The sequence below is a fragment of the Haliotis asinina genome, chromosome 3 (genome assembly GCF_037392515.1).
Source record: "Haliotis asinina isolate JCU_RB_2024 chromosome 3, JCU_Hal_asi_v2, whole genome shotgun sequence".
Taxonomy (NCBI): domain Eukaryota; kingdom Metazoa; phylum Mollusca; class Gastropoda; order Lepetellida; family Haliotidae; genus Haliotis; species Haliotis asinina.
Window position 1 is genome coordinate 64,129,479 of NC_090282.1, and position 23,353 is coordinate 64,152,831.

At 41.2% G+C, this 23,353-nt stretch overlaps 1 protein-coding gene across 1 annotated transcript in view; it reads right to left on the bottom strand.

Moving 5' to 3' along the window:
- LOC137278304 (hemicentin-1-like) overlaps positions 1 to 18,106 on the bottom strand; it is a 69,530-nt gene extending 51,424 nt beyond the window's left edge. The window contains exon 1 of the mRNA XM_067810555.1: positions 17,850 to 18,106. Coding sequence (XP_067666656.1) covers positions 17,850 to 17,904 — 55 coding nt within the window. The 5' untranslated portion in view covers positions 17,905 to 18,106. The remainder of the gene's footprint in view (positions 1 to 17,849) is intronic.
- Positions 18,107 to 23,353: the final 5,247 nt, after the last annotated feature.

Sequence of the window (23,353 nt, forward strand, 5' to 3'; positions counted from 1 at the left end):
CAGTGATACTGAATACTGAGAAACAAATGGTAAAAATATGCTAACAGCAACAGACCTTGCAGTTACCTCATGATGTGTTTCATTTCAGCGAGCGGCTGAGTTTAGTTTTACGCCGCACACAGCAACATCCCAGCTATATGGCGGCTGTCAGGAGTCTGGACCAGACAGTACAGTGATTAACAATATGAGCATCGATCTGTAAATAATCGAATCTGGACCAGACAACCCAGTGATTAACAGCATGTGCATCGATCTGCGCATTTACGTCAGCGAGCCTGACCACCCGATCCCGTTAGTTGCATGGGTTACAACTTCTAACCCGTATCTAGATAACTAGATGGCGTCATTCAGGTGTTATTCAGGTGGACATTGACTTGCCATTGCGTGGGTTTGTGACATGTACCACCGATGGGGCTAGATACCTTCACCATTTGTGACGATACTTAGCATAACTGTTTGACAGTGATTTATACACTCAAGCTCATGATATCTCAGAATCGTATGTCGACTGTTTTTGCCAAAAGTACTTGTGGAAATAGAAGGGTTTTGTTGCTTACATTTGGCACTTCCTGTTTTACTGATAACAGTGTAAAGGGAGAGGTGGAGGCATATCCTAGTGATGTTTATAGCAAACACAATATTTTGCTAAAAACGTGATTACCTCATTTGCAATGGCAATGAAATCTGCTGGGTTTTTTTTCCCTGCCAAACAGCATTAAAATTGTTATTAGTTCTATTTATATCCATAATAAAACTCTCCTTTCATTCTTTCATTTGCTTATATTACCGGAATCTGTGATGAGAAATATTGCCTTATAGATCCGATGATAGAGAGTCGTAATAAGAAGTATTAAGAATCGGTTTCTTAAATGACCGGCTGGGACTCAGGAACGTTCTTTCTATGGGTTGAAACACAACACATCCCTGTTTATCTTGCCGAAACACCCATGACTCCCTGTCAGGCAGATAGCTTCATACAGCGCATGCCTGCCAGATCTACGTACCGCACCAGACAGTCCCCATATCAGTGCAAGTGGCCCTTCTTCCTGACGTTGGCATATAGATATACAAATATATAATGACAGCTGACACTACCGACACTGGCCCATTCGTGTGGATCCTGTTTATCTTGGTAAATATTGTCAAAATATGACCGATTATTGGGTTTATATTTCTTGCTGACACTGCTACAGTAATATAACAATCGTTGCACACATTATTTGTGAAAATTAGATCGACCACACAATGATGCTAATACACCCATATTCATATAGTCCTACTTTCATGATCCACGTTGACTGGAAGAGATATGAAGTTAGATGCCAATGGCCATCAGTGCCATTAGCTTAGACAATGGAAACAAAATGCTCTGGGTCAAGACATTGTACTCATTTATGACACGTTATTCTATTCCTTTGTTAGATTTATCAAGAACGACACTTAACACTAACATATTATGCTATTTAAAACCATTGTACCATTTCTTACAGCGCCTACCTTCCTTCAAACAGCCCCCCCTTGAATCACTAAATCACAACGAAACGCTTGGTTACCTTAAACCACTGCAATAGTTGAAATCACTGTCCATCTTCCTAAAATCACTAAAATCCACTTCGATCCTATCTTCACTTAAACCAGTACAACAGCTGAAATCCATATAAATTTCACCTTAAACCAGTACAACAGCTAAAATCCATATGAATTTCACCTTTAACCAGTACAAAAGCTAAAATCCATATACATTTCCCCTAAAACCAGTACAACAGCTAAAATCCATATAAATTTCCCCTAAAACCCGTACAAGAGCTAAAATCCATATAAAACCAATACAACACCTAAAGTTCATATAAATTTTCCCTAAAACCAGTACAACATCTAAAGTCCATATAAATGTCCCCTAAAACCAGTACAACAGATAAAATCCAGACCTATTATCTCTCAATGTAATGCAACAGCTAAAATCCACATATATCTTCCCTCAAGCCACTACAAAAGATACATCATTTTATTACAACAGGTAGATTCTACGCCTGTTTTCCCTTAAGCAGTTACACAACAAGCTCGTCCTTCCACACACGCGCGCGCAAGCGTAATAGATAACTGACCGACCATAGCAAGAGATGTAGTTGAGATGCTCATTAAAATTTAACTCATGCTAGGATCCTACTAATTAGGTATACCCACGGCTGAGATCTGATTAACTGAATGCACCAAAGTCTTTCCTCGCTAAATGAGTCATACGGGCAATGAAGACATTACGTGAAGCAAAGGCGCAATGTTTGTATAATAAATAAACACACGAGAAGGTCGCTTACACAGGGATGAGTCTTTCAACACATATTTAACCACAACTATCGCAAACCATTAACATCACATAAACTCAGCTGGCTACTAGTTTCCCCATGCTTTCGACCAAACATTAATTAAATCAAATTTTCTATGGTAAGGAAACACGCCCTGTTGCTGATGGTACAATTTGCAGCACACTGATGAGTATCGTGAAATGAAGCAAGTGTAAGACATTACATGGAATTAGAAGTGGAGGGAAACCCAACAACACTCTGATTATAACTGATTATATAAATATATACGAAAACATCTAACGCCATATAAATGTAAAAGAAGACCCGTTTACCTGGCGTCTAGACTAACGCTTAGTCTCTGAATACACATTACTTTTATAGTTACAAATAAACCAAACTAAACTGAAAAGGAACCTTAGTGTGATGGGAAATTCAGAGGGAGTCTTGCTTCATCTAGGGCTCCAGTATTGGAGGGAAGGCGAAGCTGTGGGGAAAATAATGTGGGTCAGGGACTGAGACATACTACTGAAGATCCTGAACCTCAGAAAAAGCTACATTTCATTAATGTCTTTTGCATTTCAGAAATGGCTGGGTGAAACGTAAATAGTATGTTTCAGGAACTGTGAGACACTCTAACGCCCAATCATGATGCCCATCACACTGTGCAATGTTTCAGCTTTCTCAAGTATGCCATTAATCCAGCAAATCGTTAACTTCAAAGGAATTTTCCTGTTTTAAAAATCGACTTCAAAACCTTTTTTCCTGTTCAGCATACACCTTGACGAAGGTGTGTTCTGGCCTATTTCCTTCTTCACCTGAGACCTCAGTAATGGCTTGGTAAAGTATGAAGTATAGAGTGATGACTTCCCAGCCCAGGCACGCCATTTGCTGCTATTCAATAACAGCGAAAGCAGATGTTAAGATTACAGTTCTCCTAAACTCTTGAATTTCTTCTTTCCCAGCTTTACATAGCGTCATTGGTCTGGTGGATGCATCCAAGAAGAGCATGATCGATAGCAACCGTTCTGTTTGACTGACCCGGAGATCGTAGAATACAGCTAAATATATAATAGTGGGGATATATATAGAGCTGATTCCTGTCTTGTGTTTAGGTAGACAGTATGTTTGGCATGTGGAACTCATTGGTAGTTGAATCCACGCACTTAAGTTTGGCAGACTGTGAGAGCTGTGGGAATCCTCCTGGATGCATCGAGTACACAATGCACCAAGTATAGTGGGTTGCATAAATGTGTTGCATATTATGCAGCACTACTGGACAACACACTGGTCAAAGACATTTAACCCGTTTCTATTAAACCAGTGAGAACGGTGATAGTGCTTAAATAACGAGGATCAGTAGAACGTGGAGTTGGGGAATGTGTGTTGTGTGTTTGTGTTGGGTAGCTAGGTTCCATGTCAAACACTGACACATATAAGCAGAAAGCTACATATTCTCCCCATAAAGGAGATAGTAATTTATGTCCTTCTCATTGTGAGTAATCTATTTTGCGTTCGGTTCAATATGTCAATGATCCATTGGCGCCGTTGCAAACTCCAAACGACTTCGATAGCTGTTGCGGAGTTTAATGCGTTTCTTTTTTTGCGAAGAGTAGATGTATGGTGCAGTAAACCACCTATTTATCACGTCGTTGACTTGGACTTCTAACAACAACTGCCCACAAGGCATTCAAGGACAAACGCTTTTCGCTTGCTTGGCATCTAATGACTCATGAGTAAGTTTTACACCACAGCCAAACATACCATCTCGGTCAGGCATGAGAAACGATCATATTTGACAGCCAGGCCTTGCTATCATACTTCATTACCACCCGATCCTCTTTTCAATTGGCATTTATGAGCAGGGTGGGTTTGGGCGGCGTATTCTGACCCCTAGGATTCGGAGACCTATGGTGGCACTCGAAGGACGTACAGTTGTTGTTCGAGAGGATGGTCGTGAAATATGACTCTATCACTTGGAACACAAAGAACACTTTCACGACATAGCCAATCCCAAGTGTGTCTTTACTCCCTGGGTTGAAACCCTGCATGGCTACATATCGCCACGATGTGTCATACGTGTATCTCTTACTTTTCAAACATTATTCACATTCTGATGGGAAGGGTTACACAGAGGGTGATGGAACACCAAGAAGATTACATCCTGAAAGTCAAAAACCCGTGAGTCCTATTCACAAAGGACCAGGAAATACCATGACAATCCTCATCTTTCCATACATACCTCCTGCATTAATCACGTAAACAATGTTGTCTATTACACACCACCATCCTCAACACCATCAACAACTCCATCACGACAGGACCCTCAACACATCTCCCAAGTCATAAATCAAACTTTATCAGAACCTCCGTCCTACCAGGTCAGGTTTTACTGCCAAAAGAACCACGAACCTTCGCTGTACACTAATTGTCAGCTTCTGGTTATCTTTGCACATTTCGAAAGAAGTGTTTGTTCTTAGTTCCGCGAGACATGAACTCAATGGACGGAACGTTCACATGGACGGAACGAAACACAGCAACAAACTGTTATGGCTATTGTGCCATGACTACCTCTTCGTTGAGGCTATGTAAACATCTCTAAACATGGCCGATCAGTTTCAACGAAGCCATTTTTGTTAACGGATGTACAACTTTACATATGTGTCTGTGGTGGGAGCATCATTCGCATCTTGGCTTTGAAGCCTACTGACAACTGTGAATCATTCTCCTTCAGTAACGCAACTCACCAGCATGTCTAGAGTATCATGGGGCTATAGCCCAAATCACACATAAAACAAACGTATTAGTTTCTATCAGTGGGACTGTATGTTCAGTACTCTCTCGCGATGGTCAACATCAACGAGACTGGCTCCGTCTTACTTGATGTCATCTGACATATTTAGCCTCTCTTGTCACTATTGCCATCATCGTGACTGGCCCTTTATGACCTGTTGCTGTGTGACCTAAGTAACGGCCACCATCAACGAGACTGGCTCCGTCTTACTTGATGTCATCTGACATATTTAGCCTCTCTTGTCACTATTGCCATCATCGTGACTGGCCCTTTATGACCTGTTGCTGTGTGACCTATGTAACGGCCACCATCAACGTGACTGGCTCCGTCTTACTTGATGTCATCTGACATATTTAGCCTCTCTTGTCACTATTGCCATCATCGTGACTGGCCCTTTATGACCTGTTGCTGTGTGACCTATGTAACGGCCACCATCAACGAGACTGGCTCCGTCTTACTTGATGTCATCTGACATATTTAGCCTCTCTTGTCACTATTGCCATCATCGTGACTGGCCCTTTATGACCTGTTGCTGTGTGACCTATGTAACGGCCACCATCAACGTGACTGGCTCTGTTTGATTTGATGTCATCTGACATATTTTACCTCTCAGGCGATCGTCGCCTTCAACGTGACTGACTGTGTTTGACTTGATGCCACTCGACAAATTTAGCTCTCTGAGCATCGTCATCATCTGTGTGACTGGCTCTGTTTGACTTGATGCCACTCGACATACTTAGTTCTCTGACATCCTGCCATCCTCCAACTCTAAATGGTAGTGATTTCGTCTTCTTTAAAGCTACCTGATTTACTCAGCTTTCCCACAACAAATGTCATCAACCTGATTGACTTTGTCTCATAATATGTCATCTGACATGTTTAGCTCTCCCGTGTTCGTCACATTCACGCCGCTCCATATCTCACTTCATGCCATCCGACATGTTTAGATTCATCGCCGAAACATAATCCACAATTCCAGCTCTGTTTACACCATTCTGACACGTGTTCTACTGCACTTGCTCTTAAGCCCTGCCCACCAAAGCAACCTGTGGTCAATAACTTGATGGATCACCGCGCCACGTCCTCGTGTCATAAATACAAGACAAAGGTCAACTCGGTGTTTATGTGCGAACCCGGGGCATGAGTAGGAATCGCTATACTTTGTGGTCGGAAGTGTTTGGACAACAGTACTAGTGAATAAACCAATCTAAATACACTCATGCACGTACAGGAATCAACGTTGTTTGTAAATGTGAACCAGAGAAGGTCTCAGCTGTGGGCCAAAATATCTGCCTGACTGTTAAAGCGATGTAGTAGTGGCGGACTACTAATCTTTTTGAATATTACTTGAATTACAACTTCTTCTTCGTCTTCTTTTTTCTTTCTTCTTCTTCTACTACTACTATTACTGCTGCTGCTACTGCCGATGCCACTGCTGCTACTGGCACTGCTACTACTGCTACTGCTGCTACTGATTGCAACTCAGCAACTCATGATTGTCGTAAAAGTCACTAACGGGATCGAGTGGTCAGACTCGATGATTTGGCTGACACATGCGTAGATCGATGCTCATGATGTTGATCACTGGATTGTCTGGTACACAATTTTCTACTGACAGCCGCCTTTTAGCTGGAATATTGCAGAATAGTAGAAGTAGCAGAGGCAAGATGATGATGATTATGATGATGAAATGCCCATTCTGTTTTCATTCTCAGCTCCCTGGGGAGTACCCAGTCTGTGTGTTATGCGCCACAAGGTTAAGAGTTATATTACTATCATTTTCTCCACAGTATTAAGTAAGTCTATGTGTGGATATCACGCTAATTTGACATAATTAGGATTTGCATAACTACTGATTACATCGTGAAGCCAACATAACGTTATGCATAAAATACATAGGCCGATCTCATCTTCTAGTGAGTGCATTTACTCACTGCGCATTGCGCACTTTTGATAGGCTACAAGTGATTAGTTCTTTTGTATGTACTTATTAGTGATAATATTGGGGCAGTGAGTGTAGCCTTGTGTTTAAAGCGCCCTTTTACTCAACTGTATATTAATCAAATGGTTCATAAAAATAGGCAGCCGTGTTTCCCTGCTAAAACACCAAAACATACAGGACCTCAAACCACCCCACCTCCCTCCTAGACAAACGCTTAGTCTCTGAATAAATCATTTTGATAAAAAAAATAAAATGAAAAGACTCCCCATTGAGACGGGTGACTCTGAAGCTGAAAACACATGCATTCAGACTGTTCCCCAGTCTGAAGAGATCTAGACTTAATCCATTTAAGGCTTTGGCATTGCAGGGAGGCTTAGGCAGTAAGAAGCGTAATTCGGTCCAGCGACTGTGCGACTCACTACACACATCAAAACATTTTAGGGAACGTTAGTCAGTAATGCTTTGATAAAGCAGACATCAAATCGATGTATTTGGCTGTGAATTCATTTGCATATTTATCGTATCGTGACACAAAGTTCGTCTGATTGGTTTAACGCTTCGATAACTCTATTTTTCATAATTACAGAACATCTGAAAGTGATGTTTTTAATTTTATATTATGTGAGACAAATTAATGAATAGATCCAGAGTAGTGACTAATTGGATTGCTGAAGTCAAAATGTGTTTAACATCGGCATTGATTGATGCCATCACCCCTAAAAGGGTTTCCACGTGTTCTGGTCTGGTTGTAATAAATAAACACATAATTTAACTGATAAACATTTAGTTAACTGACGCATAAACATTGCTTTTACTGTGTAAATGTTAATCAATAGATCGTCCCTCGATAGTGGCCATCTGGATGACCTTGCATTCAGTCTGTGGGTAATAAATTGTGGTGGTCAGCTTGGTATGGGCTTAGTGTGTCTCATGGGCCCTTAACTATATTATTTTCCCATCCAGCCGAGTCTTACTGAATTGCTATGGTCTTTCAACAAGTTCAGATTTTCAATAGGTTCTGAATGTTCCACACGGCTCGCCTTTTCAATTTTAAGGAAGTCCAAATCTACCACGGATAGTGCAAACAAAAGACATGGGATTCAAACCCGGGATTGAGATACCAGAAAACTGAACCCACTAAAGTATGGTTCACACTGGTGCAGACAAAAGGGGAAAAATAACTCATTGTAAATTTGGGTTTTGCTACGCATAATTAGTAGAAATAATCTCAAGTGAACAAAAATGGATTTGGTACTGACCTTTCACTGCGGGTTCTTGTGACCACTAAACGCTGGTGCAATATCAACTTTCCAGCTCATACATCATAAAGGAATTACGTAAATCATTCCCCCTCCCCTCCCCCTCCCCCTCCACCTCCCCCATCTCCAGGCCAAGTAACTGCTTGGCAACTTAATTAATGTAAGGGCCGAACCTGCATCCTCCTTGGGCAGACCACCGCAGCCTTTGATAACTTACAGCAGTGAATGTCGTAATTTGCAAACAAGTTGGCTGGAAAGATGTGAACAGTATTCATTACCATTGAACTTCGTTTTAAATTCTTCGTCCTGATGTTAGGACCTCGTTGCACTTTACATGTTGCTCCAGAGTCTTTCTTACCACGCAGCATAGAACGTATTTTGGCGACCTTGGAGACTCAAAATCACATTACGCACTGGAAGGCCTAACTAAAAGGAATGATTTTCTCACGTCGGCAGTACCCGCGTTTATTTTATTTGCTCATTTGGCTATGTGACGCGGTGAGTCTACACCCTTGCTGCCGTCATGACATCTCAGAGGGAGCAGATTCAGTTACATTGGATGCTGAGAACACAGCTGATGAAAACCGTGACGTCAGATATGATGTAGATATGGATGGGAAAGTCGTTAGGGTAACATGACACGGTACGAGACTGACTGTGCTTTATACACGTGTAGTGAAAACTATGCAGAGCCTGGCCCCTGGAAACAAGCGATTCGTTTTTATTAGTTTTCTTTTTTAACCAATTGGGATTTGGGGGCTGGTTACTTATTGTGCACTCGTCTGAGAGTGTAAACGTCAGAAAACTGATATCCAGTTTAGTAACAACGGGTTACGAATAATCCATAATATCAGACACACCGGCGACTGATATCATGAACACTGATTAACACCACAGCTTGGACCAAAGTCACAGAACCTGACTATCATCATTTGAATAACATCTTGAGACAGGTGCCTGGCGTTTGGAACATACTGAGCCCTTTACCAAAGTTTGGCGGCCTATCTGGCACAGACCAATCTTGGCGAACACGAATGACCATTGTCCAGCTGTCACTACATTCGTCGTATGTCACATGGAGTTGATACGATTTCTTCATCATCGCTATCCGTTAGTGAATAATATAAACACATTCTCGCGATACCGCCAGGACCGTACAATCGATACATTTTGGGTGTGGAGAGGGTTTCTATAATTTCTGTTCTTTAAGGTTTGAATATCATAAACATAATCATAATTACATGCTAATCATTGAACAATTATTGTGCTATACAGTCATATAACTCATGTGATCATTCGGCTTTGGTAACACATGTAGCTGCCATCTTTGAAGTGACTGGAGACGTAAACACGACGTATAAAGTAAAGTAGCGTAAAAACGTCACTTTACCCAAACACATCTTTCTTGAAAATTATGATGATCCTCGTGTGCAGTGAAGGGAACAGATGCGTCAAACCTATTCCAAGCTCATAGGAAATGGCTACTAAAAGGAGAGTTGATTGTACAATTCTGACTTTCATGAATTAATTAACTATGCATATGTTACAGTGGTTTTACAGTGGCATGACGCCTTTTATAAACATTCAAGTCATAACCATACAATCAAGTGATTGACACCATGTGATACATCCTTTCGTATTGTCACCATCTCTGCGAACGTGTTGAATACTTCCTGTTGGAAAACGTTGGATGTTTACATTGACAGTTGATGATTATCCACGAGTCAACATGAGTTCCTGCGATTTGAAGACATGGTAGAGAGTTCACGCGTAGGTGTGTGTTTTCACATAATTGGTGACATTTTGACAACTAGATACACCGCAGATTCAAAAGTTCCACACATGCGTACATGGTAAATCACAACTGGCTTCAGCTGGCTCTAACGAGATTAAACCATAATATGCATCTGGATAAGCATAGTTTCAGACCACCCATTACACCTAAATCGAAAGACTCAATGCGTGCGTGTGTGTGTGTATGTGTGTCTCTGTGGGTGTGTGTGGGTGTGTGTGTGAGAGAGACAGAGAGAGCGTACATGTGTGTGTGTGTGTGTTCGTGTCTCTCCTCTGAGTTCGTGTGCGTGTGTCTGTGTGTCTCATTTCGCGTGGCGTGGAGTGGCGTGGCGTGGCGTGGCGTGGCGTGGCGTGGCGTATTGCTGTATGGTGTGGTGTGGTGCTGTATGGTATGGTGTGATGTAGTGTGGTGCTGTGTGGTGTGGTGCTGTATTGTGTGGTGTGATGTGGTGTGGTGCTGTATTGTGTGGCGTGGTGTGGTGTAGTATGGTGTGGTGTATTGCTGTATGGAGTGGTGTGGTGCTGTATGGTATGGTGTGATGTGGTGTGGTGCTGTGTGGTGTGGTGCTGTATTGTGTGGTGTGGTGCTGTATGGTGTGGTATGGTGCTCCATGGTGTCTTGTGGAATGGATGTGGATGTTTCTCTTTGAGCGCGTGTGTGTGTAAGGACTACGTAAGGCACAATGAAGAGGATGTCTAGACCCAAACATCATCAGCAACGCTCTCCATCAACATCCGACTAGCACAGGTGTAGACCTCTGATGCAAGGTCCCAAACACTAAAGCCTGCTCTAAGTGTTTATTGCGGTTTACATCCTGCACTAGCTCTGGCTCCTTGTCTGCTTTGAGGTTATCATAAAATCTTAATCCTCGCCCTACTTCATTCGTGTACCCCAGGCAATGATATCAGCACTAGCGGATACCAGAGGGCCCAGGTAAACAGCCCTAGGTGCTGCGCGAGTCAAAGTCCATGGCTTAATACCCCCAAACAAGATCATACAGATATAATACAATCATAATCAACAATTCTCTGATGGGCAATCAATCAGGGGGACAATTATTTTCAGTTCTCGTTTGTCATTAGGAATTCTGACACATACAAACACCTAAAGGTCATTCGTCAATTGCTATCGTTGTGATTCTAATGGAGTTTTGATTCAATGATCATGTCGGTCTTTGAAGAATACCAAAATTAACAATTATCATAACTGTCATCCGTGAAATAACCAATGAATTAAGGAGGGTTTCAATTTGTTTTTTCTCACCAGACTATGACAGTATATCGAGGCAGGAGAGTTAATGTACAGTTAAGCTTCTGTAATCCGGACGATACTGTTACTAATGAAATCGTCATTCAGTATAGAATGATTAAAATCATGAATAAAATATTCGAAAACAAACCTTACAAAGCTAAATATGTTCGGTCGTGTAGCACGACGATAATTTAATCGAATCAGATCGGAATATATTTGCAGTTGAGAGACACAATAATGGTCTGATTTATGAAATATTAGTGGGTAATGCTGTCAGAATATACAGTAATCTTCTAACACGGACATTTGGATAATGAAAGCACTTTGAGCGAGACTGTAGTGAAGAAATGCCCGATCCTGCATGTTTATCATTCAGACAAGGACCTCTCTTGCATTCAGAATATCATAGCGAGAGGGGTTTTCACTGTCCTACTGTGTGAAGTCCATTTCTGGTGTAACGACCCGCATGATGATTCTTATTGAACGAGAACCATCGATCTGTACCTAAAGACTGCAAGACAAAAGGCATCATGTGATCCAAATAAGTCAAATGAAATTCCTCTTCTGCAGATGGCGCAAATCTTATACTATTTCGATAAGAAAAGCGCTGAGTTTTGAAGCTAAAGTATTACAATAAAGCAACCGTTGTTGTTATGTTAAGCAGTACCTGAGATAAGCATCGTCGTTACTTTGGAGAAACTGTAAATAAAACCATCCTCGATTATGCATGCACGCATAAGACACACCACTGAAACCACAGTCGCAATATCAATATCGAAACATACCATTATGAAGAAATGGATGAAAACACGTTAGTTTGGTCCATACAGGTAAGTCAATTCCACGTGGCAATTCAATTCCTGTAATTGGACGTCAACTTGAAGTCATAGATTATATTGGGCGTCTCGTGCAGTTGGGTAAAATGAGAAGTTGACGAGTGAGGTAATGACTCTAAACTCGAGATCGCTGCAGGGGTGGGGGATATTGGATGCTGAGGGAGTGTTTGGGAGAGAGACTCCGAGAGGGGGGTTAGTGGCAACCCAGGGAAGAAATCTGCAGCGAGGTGATACATAAAACACCTCACTAATGAGGTGTTACATCAATCTGCGCCAGTTGCTGGAATTTAAAACTCTATTCAGCCAGCATTTCCGTGGTATATACTGATGAGAAAAAGTAACGAAACAGATGACTGCTTGCTGTTGTATCAATCTCACATAAAAAAAACAAACAACTACAATGCCTCTTTTTGTGTGTCCGTATATATATTCGTGGAATATAACTATTGTATTTACAAAGTGCATGGGACAATGCCTCCTTTCTGTCTGGTCCGTTATTTCTTTCCACGAGTATATACTGGTATATATTTTCCGAATTCACTTTTCTTGACAAGTTGAAATATAGACCTATTGCAATACCAGATATATATTCACACGCACTATATTTTGTCGAAAGGTCGGCGCAGTGTTGGCACAATATCATCTGGCACATTAAAAGTATAGATATCCTGTTTCCAGACAGCCCATGACATAAAATGCATCAGCTTATATCTGGTAATTTATTTGCTCATGTAAATACGCACGGCCTGAATTACTGCTCAGGGGTAAGAAAGGGGCACAACGCTGTATACAACGACTCATAGTGCTAGACCATTGATTGTTGGCTTGTTGTATTACGGTCCTCATTGTCACTGTAGAACTGTAATCCAGTGGAGGTACCTTTGGCGATCCACTGGATGTAAATGGTATAGTGACACAATAATATAAATCTGCAAACAAAACCAATAATGCATGTGTATAGTTTCATATGAACATGGTGAAAGGCACCATATGACATGTATACAGATATGATCTATCTCACTACCAGCCTCTATGTATGTATGTATGTAGATAGGTAGGTAGGTAGGTAGGTATATAGGTAGGTAGGTAGGTACGTACGTACGTACGCATGTGTGTGTTCGTGCATGCGTGCAAGAATCGACTTCAATATTTCTACACACTGGAATCGAAACAGGACTGGCACCGGCCACTGAGCCACTTTACCGCCACTTCACAAAAACTATTTACTTCGACCTTTACATAACAAGCACGTCGTTTGAGAGGCTTGGCACTTATTTCAATAAACCAAAAGGACGGGAGAGCTAAGAGGTGTACACATTCAATGGTAGTTCAAAAGTCACTGTTGATGTTGTTAAAATCATGCTAGCAATGCAGAGGTTTCATGACAGGCTTGTTCCTGATAACGTCACCAAAACAAATGACAACAATAAGATTCAGAAACGATTACTTATGATTTTCTCATTTATAATAGACCTTAAATGACAAGCGATTTGGCCGAGCAACGGTCCGAATGCATTAATAACCAATATATTTTCACCCTTTGTCTGGATTCAGTGTATGTCAAAATACTGCACGAGGGCGAATCATCAGATGATTCATTTGACCGTGATTTACGCTGATTACTGTTATAAAACCAGCAGCCGTAAAGAATCAAAACCGTGATTATCGGGATTTTGAACAGCTGTGATTTAATACCAACATGTGGAAACTGTAAAAAATACCCCGTCGAAGAAAATACAGTTACGTCGATTGGAAGTCACAATGGCAATCAAATAACGAGACTTAAATGTCGACAGATCAATTATCAAAATTAGAATGATAACGTCACTGCACGTGCAGCGGAGCGCGTAGAGATGCACGCTGCCTTGGCCTTTGTCGTTGTATCAACAGGGTATCATAAATCTGATGCACAGCAGGGGATAAATTACATTTTGTGAACATTTAATGCGGACAACTGTGGCCAGATATGCCACGCTGAACAAAGAGCTCCAGATTTCTTTTGATTGTTGAATATACGCGACGTTTGATAAATCCAAGATGGCGGCTGTGTTTAGGTTAGCGACAAACAAGATGTCGAGAACCGATCAACTTCCCTGATAATGTGTCCTTCCGCTAACTACCCGTCTCTATCTATCATCGTAGCTTGTGACAGCTGTTGAAAGTGAAACACGGGCATGCGTTATTGGGGAGTTTTAAATTCAGATATTTGTCTTTTCACATCTTGATTCTTACGAGGACGTGTCCTGTGTGGTATCACGGAGAATGAAAGTGCTATGGCTTAACCCTGGTAGTATTAATACAGAATGTAATGTACGTGTGTGCATGACGTAGTGACTTTCATATTGTATGGTTAATAGTTGCTGACAACTATAACGTGTAATTTCTACTGTAGTCTTGCTCCAAGACTGTACAGAATCCTGATCCCATAGATGTGTAGTAATTCTATCATGAAAGAGGCAAGTCTAGATAAGGACAATAAGGATGCCACATTTTCTTGAGTGGACTTTCTTTGGTATATTTATTCAGGGTCTGTGTGACAGACTAATGTCGATACTACAACATGCGTTCCTGTTCAACATTTGAAAAAACCTTTTATTTTATATACGTATGTGCACAAATGATAAAAATTAAGTAAAATTCTGGTCAAAAGCTGGTCAGTCTGTCATACAGACCCTGAGTGAAATACACTGCATATCTAAGAAAGCCCATGCACCTCTAGAAAATGTGGCAAGTCTAGATTTCCACACGAATGTTTACCGTGTTCAAAATCTAACGATCCCACGATAAAGACCAGTTGGGGACCGTGGATTGGATATTAAGAAGTGAGAATGGTCCTTAGTCTCTTTAAAATAAATAAATATCAGTTCAACAAAATGGTGGATCACATGTGGTGCTCACTGACTGGAGTTCCCAGATGTTCTGAAAAAAAAAGTGTTTTGCTTCCCTCAAAACGTTTTTGTTTCTCCTTTATGTGAAAACAATGGATGTCTTAAACCTTCATATCATGTTTCGGCAATTTCGACAATTCAAAACATTTGCTGTGTGAAATTAATGGAACGAGACGTACTCCAAGTCCCGTCTTGGCACTGCTTGAACCAAACGTGGAACCCATACTGAACACAACGAATATTCAAGCTATTCTTGTTCGAGGTCTTGTAGAAGTTTCAAAATAACATCAGATGTATGGGAAGCTCTACTACACGCTGTGTTAAAATTGGAAACTAAACGCCAAAACAATAACGGTTTCTCTCACGTTCTTATCATTACGTGCCATCTTCACGGAACATTCTTCAGCCTAATTGCTATAGTTCAGGTTTTCCTGTTCAGATCATGTAACGCTGAACCCGTCTGCGAGAGTACCTGCACGTGGTGCGCCACTGATCTACAACACAAAATATACACTTAGGGAAATTATTGCCCCACTGGGCATTCATACATTGTTTTGCGACAGTGTGATGACGGGATAGGGAGACCGTCAAAATGTTTCCTAGCTGCCACGACTAACGCGCCGACTTTGGATATTCTAGTTCCGGGATAAATACCCAGTACCCTCAAATCATGAAAACTTATATTTTGTTCATAGTGAGTGAGTGAGTGTGGATTTTACGCTGGTTTTAGCAATATTCTAGCAATATCACGACAGGGAGCACTAGAAATGGACTTCAGATAACCAAAACCCCCTCTTCCAACACACACACACACACACACACACACACACACACACACACACACACACACTGGTCAGAACTTGGGATTTGAACCACCAACATACTGGAACCGGTAAGGGACATTACTCTATTTACGCAATTTAGACAAGAATGGTCGTGTCGCCGTTTTTGAAAGCAAATAGAGTCATTTCACATAACCACATATAAACAATACAGTCACATCACACGAAGAATGCATAAGTCCGCAAACGTTTCTCTTCCAAGAATCCTAACGTGCATTGACCATAACTTCACGTACTCCCGCTACTGTTAATAAAATATCCATAACGTGAAGCAAAGTGTATTCGACTCCCGTCTAGCGCATATGAAACGTGCATACAATTTGCATGCAGCTACACTTGAATCATTTAAGCAGTCCCCACACGTCTAAACAATTTAGTTGAAACCGTTTCCGGTATAAGCAATATTGGCATTACAGGAAAGTGATATTGGAAACGTTCAAGGACAGGATACGTCAGAAAAGATCTTCCATCAAGGAAGACCGACTTCACTTTCACCAATGGTGTGGCCGTCGCGCACGTGTAACACAGATAACAGCATGGAGTATACAGACGTCACTGGCATCCCCTTCCATCGAATATCCTCAAACTAACACCACATGTCCCCCATTACGGGAGCAGAGAGTCAAAGTCCTCGGATACAAATCATTCCTTGAGATTATGATCCCCATTTCCCCCCGACCCCATACAACGTTGGGACATAAAGGTTTTTAACCGCTCTTCAAAAAATATTATGTGCGTCTACTCATGGTAAAAGGACAAGCGCATACACTCAGCCGATAAAGATTCAAACATTTCCCCTATCCCTTTGTTCATACGTAAAGAGCCTAGTATTAGAGCTTAACATTGTTACGCGACACTAAAACAATAGTGAACCCTGGTTTCGTCATATTGTGGCTTGGGAGTGATTTATGGCACCATGGAAACTTTTACCGAAACGGTAGCTGTCTGGAACCGGTGACAAGTAGGACGAGACCCACGCTACAAAATAGGCCATGGGCCGTTATGAGACATCTCAAAGACGTCTCGGCTGCTGAGCCTTCCTACAGTGCAACTACACGGGGACGGTTATATAACGCAGACATACGTTCACAGCATGTTGCTGATGCTGAACCCCCGAGAGAGTCGAGATGAAAGACGATTACATCTGTTTGCCTCACCGTTGCCCTTCTCATATATATATAAATGTATACTTTAGATTCACCCTGTCCAAGGTTCATACACAAGGCTTCCGCGTGCGGTTAGGCGAGGTTCTGTAATTGTGTCTAGTGTTTCTATGCAACATGCACTTGGTAATAGGGAGTAATTAAACGTGTAATATAAACTAGGGACAACGAGGTGCAATATGCAAGGTATCCCTGTTCCATTTCCAGACAGATGAACGAAGGCATACTTCACTTGAATCTTGGACAGCGTGTGTTGACTCCGATTCAACAATAATAAATCGCCATCAGTTGATAGAGGAAAACATTTCAAAATGTAGTTGATAAACAATCCACAAGAAAACAATCGCATTTGCTCATGTATAAAAGTATAAAGATACGTTTCTTCTGTAAAGATAATATAGAAATCATGACGTAAAACGGTTGACTCCAAAGACATAAGAATCTAGAGGATCACGTGTAGATTCCAAGAAAGTCACTAAAAGCCACCAATCGATACAAGAATTATTCAGGGGACTTGTTATAGAGTGTCATAACACATTCATAAGATTCGATCACGTGCGTGTGTAATGTTTCAAAATTGTAAAGACAAGTTCAGCAAAAGATATTTAAAGATCATGTTTTAAAACTTTAGCCTCGGAGACATAAAAGCTTATGTCCACTTCTGGGAAAGTGCTCACGTTTCGGAAACCAGGCACCAACAGCCTTCTGTCAGCAGCAGACAGGCCGATGATGGATAGAAACATCCACACAAACTATCCAAAGAATATAATCAAACTTACCATTTTCACTGGCAGCCACGATCCCCAGATATAAGTATAAAATCCACAGCCACATATTGCCGCTGGTTCAAGTAACTGTTATCAGAGTGTATGTTCCTCAATAACTGTTATTGTATTAATGCAGCTTTACTCCTAATGCTGCTTTGTGCTGAGCCTTGCGCTACGGGGAATATGTCATCCCTATACTCGGCACGGCGTTGACCCAAATGAGCAGTGGAGAGAGTGAGAGGATGGATGGAGGGAGGGATAACCAACTCAGTCACGCGGTCTTCCTTGCTCGGGACGCTACAAGAGTAACTGAGCGAGGAGAGAGCAACTTTTTCATGGTCTCTTGGAGTTTCAGTTATCGTCATTTGAACATTTTTCTAGATCGGGGTCAGGGATGTATTTCTCAGAAGCAAGGCTGCACGTGCTGGAAAACGTTTTGCTTGTGCTGATTCTGAAATTGATTTTTACAAAACAAGGATTTTCTCCTTGCATGGAAGCCCAATAGCGTCAGAATGGACAAGTGAGCGTGAAATGACTGAATCGATAGAATCTTTTATTTAGCACACAAACCGTAGTGTTGATATTTTTGTGGAATTATTATTGTTTTCATTGAATTTAGTTTGCGCCAGATTGACGTGCGATTCAGTTTTTCGTATTTGTTTAGCCCACTAGAATCAGCACTGATTAGGAGAAATCCCTCATATCTGTTTCCGTGTTGGTCGGGATAAGAGCCTAGCCACATCTGAGGAACTTTTCAAGGATGTCGGTTGAATGTCTGTTCTCCAGTTCATAAATTAGCTTAACTAAGTTTTAATAAGGTCTTTAAATAATGTCTTCAGGGTATGTGTGGCTTGTGTTTTCAGGATTAGTTTAAGTGTAGCTAATGTCACATGGTACGGCTGGTGTATCTGTAGGTAACTTGTATTGTTAGTATGTTTGTATCTGTAGGTAACTTGTATTGTTAGTATGGGTGTATCTGTAGCTAACTTGTATTGTTAGTATGGGTGTATCTGTAGCTAACTTGTATTGTTAGTATGGGTGTATATGTAGCTAACTTGTATTGTTAATATGGGTGTATCTGTAGCTAATTTGTATTCTCAGGATTGGCTAATGTATCTAATTTGAATTGTCAGAATGTGTTATCTGTAGCTAATTTCGAATTTCCCAAATGACTTTAGTTTTTCAAATGTGGCACTTTAAGATTCGGTAAGGTGTAGCTAACGTGACATTTTAGAATTCGTTCGCGCGGCACCATCGAAGACCAAGGTTCGATCTCAACCCTTATTGCTGAGGGAATCTTTTGTAACGTTTATTGTGAAGACGTGTCACATTAACAATGGTGAAATGTACCGTCAATATGCGACACACGAAAACACCCACTTTCCACCAACATCATAACGGTACTTAGTGGTGAATCTCACTAGACACCAGCCTCATAACAGTACTTAGTGGTGAATCTCTGCTTTGTGTTTTAAGCCCCGCGTCTCAAACACTGGCACTATTCAACTCAAAGTGTGTCTTGGAGAGCCCATAAAACTTCATCCGTGATAAGCACAGCGTGTAAACTTGTTGATCATTCAGCCCCTGAAATACATTGTTGCGCGTCCCAGAGTGAAAAAGCAACCCGCGTTAGCTGATGATTCATCCTGATTCTCTGTTCTGTAAATGATATCAATATTTGTCGTTTACGACCATCTACTAACCCCTGAAGAAAAATGGTGTGTGTGTGGTATTGGGATCGATAGCTGTCTAAACTACGTTATTGATTTCCGCGAGATGTACAGAATCTAGAGACAGAGAAGTCAGCTGAACAGCTTATCAAATTATTCCCGCAGCAGTAAGTATGTCATTTGAAATATGCAATCACCCGAGTTCGACTAAAGGTCTAAATGAATTACTCCTGCCTTGACTATTATTCCTCGGCCACAGCCATTGTTGGAAGTCTTAGCCAATTATCATCGTAAGTGTAATTAGACAAGTATTCTGACAATTACACGTGATCTAATGGAGATACTTGCTTAATGTTGTAAGGCGTGTTAGTAAATGCTCCTGTCATTTTGGAGTTTGTATGTACATAGACCTTGCTTATTAACCGTCATGCCGTGTCCTCTGTAGGAATACATTTAAATACATTCTCCTCGGAGCACCATTAGTCATACCCACTTATGCACTAAACGTATTTACATATTATAAATATTAAGCCATTTATGTTCTCATTTCTCCCCCAAAACGCCATTATTTGCTCTTTTTCCTGAAAAACATATATTTCGAAATTTAGTAAAAGAAATTCTATCAACTTGTAGAATTTCATATCTGAATTACTAAGCAGTTACTAAGCAGATAACGAAATAATTTGTGCAACTGGAAATAATTTTATTTGCTTGGGGTCCTTGCTTTACTTCAAATTACATGCTAATAGTTTGTGCGGGGTTTTGAATATCAGCTGTTTTCACAGTAAACTTTCCGTCCGATTGGAACCACATGGCCCTCCGATGCTGCATCTGAAGCTGAGGAATAGCACCGTTATTAAGAAGTTTAAATTTTGAAATAATCTAGGGTTTCGTTCGCGATGTATTTATTTATTTTCTAAGTCAGATGTTTATGTACTGGGTCCGAGAGTGCAAGTTCCGTAAACATAAACAAACAAAGCTAGGGAAAGCATGGAATTAAATTCTCGAGTAGTGTGTTTGTAGTGTTGAAGTGATTTTAAAGTGATATACAAGAAAACAGTTCATCTCTAATACATTCTGCAGGCTAAATGTCTGTGCCCGTAAATCACAACACAATCTGCTATTTGTCGCGTCTGTCGAGGGTTTTGCGACATGACAAAATGCGTAATTTTGAGTTCAAAGATGGCGTCGAGATTATCCAGAAGTCTACACGCACAGTTTCACAGACGAGAAGCGGGTTTGATGTCAAGAATTTTTGACTAAACCCATCACGATTAAGATGTTTCCAAATATAGAAAGTTGTGAAAAACAACGTATAGCCTTAAAGGGAGACTCTACCGGGTTGAATGGGTTGTTCCAGCAGGATTAGTTCAAGTCGGCACAACCGTAGTATTTTTATTAACCTTCAAAAATTGTGTACTGAGTGCTATGCCCATGGATGTTTGGTAATTCTATATTCTCGATAAGTGGACAGTCTAATGACCCCAGTCTGTCAGGGAAACAAGTGTTCTTTTTATTCATGTTCTTAATAGAAATAATTATTTAATACATACCTACACAGGCAGATCCGAAATATCATACGTCACAGTGACCACTTCCAGGAACCCATGTTTACAGATTCACTGTATCCAAAAGGATCAATGTTTTGAAAACCAGCCCAGTGGGTTATTTACTTTGTGCTATATATACATATTATGTTTATAGATGCTTCGCAAAAGTGACAGACAAATCTAAACTTAACCCTTGACTTGGAGGCATTGCCAAGGCCACTTGGTGTAACCGGATGAGTAATTTTGTTGTAACCGGGACGACGAATCTTGGTGTAACCAAGATGCCCAATCTTGGTGTAACCGGGATGATGAATCTTGGTGTAACCGGGATGACAAATCTTGGGTGTGACCGGGATGACGAATCTTGGTGTAACCAGGATGCCCAATCTCGGTGTGACCTGGATGACGAATCTTGGGTGTAACCAGGATGACGAATCTTGGTGTAACCAGGACGCCCAGTCTTGGTGTAACCGGGATGACAAATCTTGGGTGTAACCGGGATGACGAATCTTGGGTGTAACCAGGATGCCCATTCTTGGTGTAACTGGGATGACGAATCTTGGTGTAACCGGGATGACGAATCTTGGTGTAACCAGGATGCCGATTCTTGGTGTAACTGGGATGACGAATCTTAGATGTAACCGGGATGACGAATCTTGGTGTAACCAGGATGCCCATTCTTGGTGTAACTGGGATGACGAATCTTAGATGTAACCGGGATGACGAATCTTGGTGTAACCAGGATGCCCATTCTTGGTGTAACCGGGATGACGAATCTTAGATGTAACCAGGATGACGAATCTTGGGTGTAACCGGGATGACGAATCTTGGGTGTAACCAGGATGCCCATTCTTGGTGTAACTGGGATGACGAATCTTGGTGTAACCGGGATGACGAATCTTGGTGTAACCAGGATGCCCATTCTTGGTGTAACTGGGATGACGAATCTTGGTGTAACCAGGATGCCGTTTCTTGGTGTAACTGGGATGACGAATCTTAGATGTAACCGGGATGACGAATCTTGGTGTAACCGGGATGCCCATTCTTGGTGTAACTGGGATGACGAATCTTATATGTAACCAGGATGACGAATGTTGGGTGTAACCGGGATGACGAATCTTGGGTGTAACCAGGATGCCCATTCTTGGTGTAACTGGGATGACGAATCTTAGGTGTAACCGGGATGACGAATCTTGGTGTAACCAGGATGCCGATTCTTGGTGTAACTGGGATGACGAATCTTGGTGTAACCGGGATGCCGAATTTTGGTGTAACCTGGATGCTAAATCTTCGCGCGTCAAAAAGTTTCGGTTCACTGTTGGAAGGGGATGCTGAAGGCGTAAAACCTCACCCATTCTGTATGGAGTATATTGCATGTATTTCTTTGAGAGCTATTTAGGGGTTCGAGCAGCAAGAAAGGATAACTTCCATCTATTGCTATCCTTCCGTATAGTAAAACTTCATTTCATGCTGATGCGGATATGATCATAAATATATTTTTGAGTTATTATTCATAACCCAGTGATACCGATCTTTTCAATTTTGGACCCAGATGAGTTACGGGCAATCGTATATCCAATGAATAATCTTGTTTCCACTTTGTGACTGACTAACCTCTAATCAAACAGCCCAGGGTGCAAAACACTACCCAATATCTCAATGTCGGGCCCAGTATTTACACAGCCTTTGCTCATTACTTCACTGATCAGCCGCCATCACAAAATGGCCGAAATCCGAAAATACTACGCCCAATAGAAATGTTATTCTGCAAGTTGTCAAAACAATCGACTTGATCCTTGACATAACATATATGCTCAGTCAAACCGCTAGAGGGCGTGTCCATTCTGGCTACGTTTCATCTTTTCCTATTTTCCATTTTCCCTATGGATAAAATATCGGCTATATGCTGTTGAAGGTTAATTATAAAAGAGGGAATGGGTCAGTGAAAACATCGCACAAAGAGAACTGGAATATGATTGTTGATTATTGAAACAAAAATAATCTTTGTGAAACCTCGAAGTCATCAACAATATGTCGAGCAGTTAGAGGTTCGACACAAGCAGATTTACATTATAAGACCATTGTTTAGGACAGTGGCAGGAGCCAGGTAATGTGGGTCCAGTGCAAAGCCATTAAAGCAGTAAACCTGTCTTAACCTTCGTTCTTGGGCATAGACCTCAGACAGCTGTAGCTCTAACATAACTTCAAAGTTTGAGACGTTATGCTAAAATTTCGAAAGATACACACAGTTTTAGAACATATTGAATAGTTTGTTTTCGTTTGTTGTTTAACACCA